Source organism: Dipteris shenzhenensis, chromosome 20 (genome assembly GCF_047967505.1).
Source record: "Dipteris shenzhenensis isolate YYH24624 ecotype China chromosome 20, Dip_SZ_1.0, whole genome shotgun sequence".
NCBI classification, from domain to species: Eukaryota; Viridiplantae; Streptophyta; class Polypodiopsida; order Gleicheniales; family Dipteridaceae; genus Dipteris; species Dipteris shenzhenensis.
Window position 1 is genome coordinate 40,239,209 of NC_141615.1, and position 8,624 is coordinate 40,247,832.

At 46.3% G+C, this 8,624-nt stretch overlaps 1 protein-coding gene across 1 annotated transcript in view; it reads right to left on the bottom strand.

Moving 5' to 3' along the window:
• Positions 1-7,801, bottom strand: part of RLF (reduced lateral root formation) — a gene marked incomplete at its 5' end in the record, with an annotated part of 31,943 nt that extends 24,142 nt beyond the window's left edge. Inside the window, 3 exons of the mRNA XM_087392075.1 lie at positions 6,749-7,210; positions 7,292-7,399; positions 7,696-7,801. Coding sequence (XP_087248201.1) covers positions 6,749-7,210; positions 7,292-7,399; positions 7,696-7,801 — 676 coding nt within the window. The remainder of the gene's footprint in view (positions 1-6,748; positions 7,211-7,291; positions 7,400-7,695) is intronic.
• Between the last annotated feature and the right edge of the window lie 823 nt (positions 7,802-8,624).

An 8,624-nucleotide genomic window follows, 5' to 3' on the forward strand; every position in this document is an offset into this window, starting at 1 on the left:
GCAATTCTAGTCGATATGCAACTGGTCCAATTCTTTTAATGACCTTGAATGGGCCACAGTATCTGGGGGATAATTTTGGAACCAAACCATGGTCAATCATGGAGCTCCCATCCTGGACTCTCTGCCAATAAGAACTGAAATGACTATCAGTTGCGTATAGCCCTCTCAAGGATTGAAATAGGTCTGAGGATATTTCCGTAAATGACAAAGCATTTACAAACTTAACTCGACTTAAGGCATCCGCCACACTATTCAACGAACCCTTACGATAACGTATTTCGAAATCAAAATCCTGCATTAGCTCTGCCCATCTAGCTTTCCTTCCTCTCAATTCTGATCCATCACACACATACTTGATTGACTGGTGATCAGTCAATACAAGGAACTTTGAACCATACAAGTAGTGTCTCCAAACCTTGAGAGCATACACTACCGCATAAAGTTCCTTCTCCAGTGTGGGCCAACGATACTGAGTGTCGTCTAGCTTCTTACTCTCAAAAGCTACAGGTCTGCCCTCTTGGAATAGAGCTGCCCCAATCGCATAATCACTCGCATCGGCCTCTAAAAGATAAGGCCGGGTAGGATCGGGTAAGGCAAGAACGGGTGCTTCCTTGATAGATAACTTCAAGGTTTCAAAAGCTTTGTTCATTGCATCATTCCAAGGGATCGGCTGAGTAGACCTGCGTCCACGACCTTTCAATATGTTGGTCAAGGGTACCGTGATTTGTGAGTAATCACGGACTGACTTCCAAAGAAATACCGTAAATCCTAGGAAAGAGCGAAGTTGTTTGACAGTCTGAGGTATAGGCCAATCTAAAACCTTCTGGATACGATCCAGATCAATGCTAATACCTTCAGAAGAAATCTTGTGTCCTAAGTAAATGATCTCCTTCATAAAGAAGTCACATTTACTCATCTTGGCATAAAGCTTATGCTATCTTAGAACAAGTAAGACAACCCGAAGGTGTCCTATATGATCCTCAAGCGTTTTACTATATACCAAGATATCATCTAAGAACACTACAACAAATGTGCCCAGATAGTCTCTGAACAAATCGTTCATCATCTGCTGAAAAGTAGCAGGAGCATTGGTCAAACCAAAAGGTAATATGAGGAACTCGTAATGACCATACCTAGTCCGGAATGCGGTCCTATCTATGTGTTTAGCATAGATACGGATTTGGTGATAACCCGTACGCAAATCAATCTTAGTGAAATACTTCGCTCCGGCCAAACGGTCTATCAAATCATCAGAACGAGGTAAAGGATAGCGGTTCTTAATTGTAACTTTATTAAGTCGTTTATAATCTATACACATCCTCCAGGAAGAATCCTTCTTCTTTCTTAAGAGGACAGGTGCACCCCAAGGATATTTACTTGGGCGGATATAGCCCATATTCAGGTAATCCTGAAGTTGGATAGCTAACTCATCCTCCTCTACCTGGCTCATCCTATACGGTGGTACACTGCTAGGTTGAGCCCCTGGGACTAAGTCTATGCGATGATCTACTGCCCTTTCTGGAGGTAACCCTTCCGGCAGTTGAGCTGGAAATACGTCTTTAAAATTATCTAACAACGTTCTCAATTCTCGGTGTTCAAACACACTTAATTCATTTTTGTTAATTACCGAAACAATAAATGAAGAAAGTGGAATCAAAACAGACTGATAGACATCATAATGAGAAGTGTTCAATATATTCCGAAGCTGCATCGCAGATACAATAGGCCCCTGAGAAGGGATAATCTTATCACACTGAATACAAAATTGGGTGCCTTTGTCTTCAAAAGAAAGCGTATGCTCCGTCCATCCGATCTGGATATTGTGGGTTTTAAACCACTCTATCCCGATCAGCAAGTCTACATGCTCTAGATGCATAACGTAACATGTGAGAGCTCCCGTGTAGGCTTGAATCCGGATGGGAAGCGCTTCAACCTTGCGATCCCAAAACTGCTTCCCGGCTGGAAGCTGCACCTCGTAGGTGTGGTCGCTAGGTACTGTGGACAGCCCCATCTTCTGCACAAATTTGTAATTAACAAAATTGTGAGAGCTGCCCGGATCAAAGAGAATGTGAACCCGTTGGTCCCTAACTTCTCCATAAACTCGGAAAAGATCATGGGAACCAAACAACGAAGTATTAAAGGTACAATTGCAAGAAAGAGGGCAGGTAATGACATTTACTGAAATACCTGTCATCGTAACCTGGTTGGCTCCCTTGGCTGCGGTACGGGGACCTGCCTGGAGCTTCGGTCCTAGCACCAATTTCTGGTTCTTCCGCTTAGGACACTCATTCTTCGTGTGGCCCCGCTCCTCGCAATAAAAACACCGGCCCTCTTTCTTGAGCCTGAGAGTGCGAAGGAAACGGGCCTTACCATTCTTCGCAGGAGTTAAGCTTTTCCTGGAGGCGTTGTCCGTAGACTTCGTCTCCCCAATACCAGTCGCATGCTGAAAGAACTTGCGTTTGTTCTTTCCGCTGGTCTCGGTAACTGTGGTTGCCTTGGTTCCGGCCATGGTATCATCATATATGCGCGCATATGTCATGGCCTCCTGCAATGTTGTGCACTTGTTATTCTTAATCTGTAACTTATAGGAGTCTGGCAAACCATCCACGAAAAAACCTAACAAGGTTACAGGATCCATTTTTGTGGCCCTGGTTTGCAGATCCCTAAATCTCTGAAGATAGACTTCAAAAGTTAAGTTCAATTTTGACATATCGAGGGCTTTGAGCTTGCCGACGATATCATAATCATCTTCCTTCTTCAGGAACTCCTTCCTGAAGATACCCTCAAATTCTGCCCAAGTGTCAGGCTTAGGCTGAAGTTCTTTCCACCAAAGCAAGGCTTTACCTGACATAAACCCTGCTGCTAGCTGAATCTTTTTCTCATCTGGATAGGGGTGAAATTGGAAGTGAACTTGCCACTTGTGCAACCAAGTGTCAACCACCTCCTTTGTTCTTGATTTCTGGTCACCTGGAAAGGGATCCGGAGTGATATTCGGGCCTAGCACGGAGGCCATGGCATCCACATGCGTGAGTGCCTGAACCGTGCTAGCCAGAAGAGTCAAAGTAGCTTGTATCCCTTGGAGTTGCTGTGTCAACCCCGATTGATTAGCGTTGACCTGCTCAAATTTACCATCCAGAGCAGTCGTGAACTCACTGAAGGCTTTCTTAGTGATCAGGTCGTCATAGAGACCCTGATCATCCTCTCCCACTGGAGTGTAGTCTAATTCCTGCTCCCCCATAGTGAACTCGGGATTCGGAGCATCAGACATGGCTGAATACTGATTCGATTACAAACGGAGAGAAATAAATAACTGAAACGGAGCACGGAGGGAGATGGAGTAGAAGAAAACCGTCCCAGATAAATCTGACAGAAAGGATGCTGGAATCTGGAAGACCACGAGTCCCGGTGCCTCCCCAAATCTGCAACCGGATGCGCAGTCAACGATAGAGGCTGTACGGACTGCTGACGTGGCCTGTACGGCTGCTGACGCAGTCCGTATGGTGGCTGCAGGTGCAGGCGCAGCTGCTGTACGGAGCAGCAGCAGGTACAGAAGCAGACGGTACAGTCCGTACAGGCTGTACGGCTGTCGCTGCAGCTGTACGGGCTGGTACGGGAGCCTTGGGAGCTGCGCTGGGCTGACGCAGGCAAGGGCTGCAGCAGAGGAGCTAGTCGAAACAGGGCGCTGCTGAAGGGCGAGGCGGGCTGGCACAGATCTCGAGGTGGCTTCTCGAAACTTGGGCTGCTGGTGGGTTGTCTAGCACCCAGCCCCCCATCTATATAGGGTGCAGGGCTGCCCGATTTGGAAGCTAGGCTTCCAAAGAAGGCTGAGCCCCTCCAGCTTTGGAGGGGTGCTTTTGCGAAAAAAGCACCTGAGCCCCTCCAACTTTGGAGGGGTGCTTTTTTCGCAAAAAAGCACCTTCCTCCTGCCTTTCCTCCTGCGCAGGCTGCACGCAGCCCTAGGCGCGGGCTGTTCGCAGCCTGTTGCGCAGGCTGTGGACAGCCTATTGCACTGGCTGTGGACAGCCTACTGCACAGGCTGTCCCGCCACTTCTGCCTCGCCTACTGCGCCCCTTCCTACACCCCGCATCCTCTACTCCCTAGCTGTCAATTTCCTGCCCTACTCTCCTTCCTTTCTGCTCTCCTTCTCCTCCCTCAGACTTCTCTCTGTAGCCTTCAGAATTTTCGATTCTATTTCACTCCTCTTCTTCTTCCTTTCCCAGATATTTCTTCACCCCTTCTACCCCAAGTAGACAGCAAAAACGCAGCAGGAAATCTCGAATTTTAGGGCATACCTAGAAGAGAAATCCGTCAAATTTCTCACATCAGAAGTTCCTACCTCAGGAGTTGGCTCTGATACCAATTGACACATCCCAGCACTCCTGAAACCCCTGATCTGCAAAATAACCACACACAACATCAGAACTGAGCAGGCTGCTCACCACCCAACCGTGACATCTACGGGATGTGATCCCGAATCAGAAGATGTCCCCTCCGAGCCACGAGCTGAGCTACTGGCACGAACTCCCAATCAGATCCCAACCAGCCTGGTGTCCCATACCACCAGGTGGCGCTGTGAAGCCCTGGATCTGCCACTGGGCCTTGGGCTACGCTAAGATGCAGGCGCGCGTCCGCGACACAATCCAGGATCAGACCTAGCACCTGGGAACGAGACTTGCTCCCAACTGCACACTGAGAACTGAACCCCCTGGGCCTCTTTTATAGACTCGGGCCCCAGCGCCAAAAATAGCGAAGACCTATAAATAGTTCGTACCCTTGCCACTCAACCCGAGAATCAAGCCTACCTAGCTCTAAGCCTCCCCAGGCTAACCTGAGCTAGTTCTGTGTAACTAGTACACGTCAGATACCGATCCGTGCACATGACACCTTCATTACATTATTGGGAGAATTGCCAGTGGCGCCCAACAGTGACAAAGATAAATTGTAGAGGCTTAAAAAGGTCTAGGTACACACATGACCTGAGGATGTCTTGAATAAGAGCTTCAGGATGTTGTGGCAACGCACCAAAATGTGCTCTAAGCCAAATGTTTTTTGGCTGGAAGGTTGCACAGCAGTGGCTCCCAGTGAGGAGCAAAGTGGCAAGGTGAAAACATAGACCATAACAACTATTATGAGTGGGATGATCGAAACACTAAAAGCTCTTGAGAATAGCCCAATTGGCAAGTTTAGGAACCTGATCACAGGGGTCCTTAGTGATATAGATAGGGTTGGGCCCCCAGTTCTTGGCCTCGCAACACTATATGTTCCACTTTGGATTGATCTTTTGTGCCCTTGTGGCAAGAATTGTATTGCCTCACAAGCAGAGTCTTCTGTTTTGTGTTTCAACCCACTAAACAAAGCAGAGTCTTCTGTTTTGTGTTTCAACCCACTAAACAAGAGTAGGTGCACTAGTTTGGCAGATTTTATTTGTGCATCTTACATCCCACGAAGGGATTTTACTTGTTCAGTTAGCTGTATTTCTGAGTTTATCTGGCAAAAATGACACAGAACAACTCAAATGAGGTGTTCGAGGTTCTCACACAAGAGGATAAGTTGGATGGCACCAACTACTCCTTGTGGAGTTTCATGGTTCGCAATATCCCAGTTGGCAGAAATCTTTGGGATTATGTCAATGGAGATGAAGAAAGACTAGATACAACGCCCATACCTGTCACTCCTACAGCTGGAGGCAGGGGTAGAGGTACAAATACAGCACAGGTGATTGAAGTAGCCGCTCCAGGAGCTCCCACAGCAGAGCAGAAAAGATGGGACTTTAGAGATGCACAAGCTCTTTCAGTAATTTCTCTTTTTGTCAAGAGGTTCATTATACCTCATATTCGGTCATGCAAGACAAAAATGTATATAGCTTCATAAGACTACCATCTTACAAATTAAATTTCTTATAAAACAAGATAAGAACAAAGGGAAGAGAAAACAAAAAGACGAGGGAGGAAAGGAGTTTGTAAGAAACATTAAACAAAACTAAGAGTAAAGTGAAAGAAAAAAAGAAAAATTAAACAAACGTAGTAAGCAAAGCGATGCTCTCATCAGTACCAAGCATAAGTTGCCATCTGAGTTTCAAGGAGTCTGCTAGGTACAGAGTGAATAAAGAGTTTCCGACTGAGACCGTGTCAAAAAATACTTTTCGTCCTAAAGACTAAGTCTAGATTAGAGTTCATCTTCAGTAACTGTTTTGTACTCTTTTGATTTTCATTTAAAGTGTCGAGAAGGTTGGGAGGAGAGGGAAATTCTGTATACTGACTGCACTGCCTCCGTCCTTGCAAGCATCTAACTTAGATTTTGGGCCTCATGTCGCAGACCTGAAAATATAAACCTCTATAAGGTTTGCTCTAAAAGATTGGGGACAGGAGACCTGTCGCTGCTGTCTGCTTAAAAGCTTTGAGACAATAATTAGGCACCTTGTAGGTCAAAAAATAGCACGACTAGCTTTATCTAACATTTCAGTCATGAAGTCGCATAGTATAATCATGAGTCTGATAGTTTTACTTCAGACGTAAACTGGCTGGGACGCGTTTGACAAAATAGACACGTAAACACGACACAGATTTACAATCTGACGGCAACTTTCGGGTTCAAAGCATGTTCTCACGACCTTTCATCTACAATCCTGACAAACCAAATGAAACAGAGCACAGAAAGTGTGGATGGCCTCTCTAGTAAATCTGGACCAGTAAAAGATACAACATCTACCAAGAGAAACATGAGTTCGACATGAAGGCAGCTACATTACCTGCCAGATCTGGTTCCGTACGTGTCAATTTCAGCCAATCCATCTGGGTGAAACCCCTCTCCAACGGCACCTTGGCTCTAGGCCTTGCTTTAGGAGGAGAAACTGGTTTCTCAAAAAACTTCGGAACGGGGGGAACTGCATCGCGAGCATTAGATGCACCGAATGCAAATGAAGCAGGCGACACAGCGTGATCCTCAGCTGCAGGTGGAGTGGACGAATCCCACGGAGGATCCTGCTCAGTCGACACACGTACTGCAGGTGAAATGCTTAATGTCTCCAGAATTTCGACCGCCATGGTAGAAGTCGATGGGGAAGAGCTAAACCTATTCTGTGTGTCTTCGCAAACATTCTGATCATATGATTGCTCCGCCGAGGCATCTGTTGTAAGGGGAAGCACTGGCGGTTTAGGCATGGGTTTGGGGGATTCCTCTTCGTCGTTAACAGCCAATGGATTACCCTGCACTGCAAGGAAACGTATTACACAAAAGCCTACAAGCAAAAACTAGAAGAACAGATCTGCCAAGGCGAATTCGGAGGGCTTGCCTTGTGGAAGGAGAAGTCGAGAGGGTGATCCATGGCTGTTCTGTGTCGGAAATTTGCAGGAGACCTTGAAAGCAATCAAGATCGATCCGCAGGACCAGAGAAGAACAGCTGAGAAGACAAGCTGATGCGTGAATGGATTGAAGCCAAAGAGGAGGAGAGCTTATGAATCAGAAATTGAATCGCTTCTGTACGGAGCACCAAGCTACGAATATTCCGCCATTCATTTACCAAAATCGTTTGCTCTCAATCTAATCTGGCTCGCAAAACCATGAAATCGCACAAGGCAAAGCTCGAGATTCCTGGCTAGAACGCAGATCAATTTTCGTGCTCACTAGGCTCCAATGCCTCGAAAACTCAGACTTTGCAAGCATCAGTTAACCTCAAATCAATACCAATATACGCACAAGGCGAGCTCGAAGATTCCTGGCTGCGCCTCGCCAACGCTGCTCTCCGTGCAAAGAAATTCCAAGAACGCAAAATCAATTTCGTCGCTCCAAACGCCTCGAAAACTCAGACTTCGCAACAAGAATCCGTCAACCTCAAATCAATCGATCCAACAGAATCACGAAAGCTCTAACGATCCAACAGAATCATCAAAGCTCGGCTGCTTCCCAAAAGTCATGAATTCATCAAGAAATCCAATGAAACAAGATTGCTACGCGTCCCGAATGAACAAATTCATCAAAAATCAAAGGCTACTGAAATTGATGGTATGACCATTGGATCTGAATTCTTTTTAAGTCTGACCATTCCAAAGAGGAGCAATACGTCAAACAGAAAATTCAAAGAGGGAGGGAAAACTCTCACAACATGCGTTTTCCCCGCCACTCAATTTTTGGCCTCCCATGGGTAGGCCTTAGCACACTACGCCGCGGACATGCTCCACAAGCAATGCGAAATGCAGGGGCGCCATCACCCGTGGACCAATCTCAATCACCGGCCTGGACGTTTAAAGTAGAAGAGGTTGTCCGTGGGGTAAAGGTCACCCATCTTGTGCGCAAGGAAAAAAACTAGCGTGGTAGGCTGTCAGTGGGGAATAGAACCCACACTAAGGGGCCCATACATGAAAACTTTTCCATTAAGCCAATCAACATTGCATGCAATATTTATAAAATATTGTCTAACGGGTGGTGTAAACTACCACACCGGCGGACAATGTCTTGCATTCTCTTCAGAGCACCCGTGTCCGTCAACCTAGTTTGAACCCTACCTTAGTGAAGGTTTTGGTTTTGAGACGGGAAAATTAAAATCATTGTTATTATTTATGCTCCCTTACTTGCTAATTTGTGGTTGGTACACTTGTAGAGCATTGATGATTTGGGGTCCCCTTTAT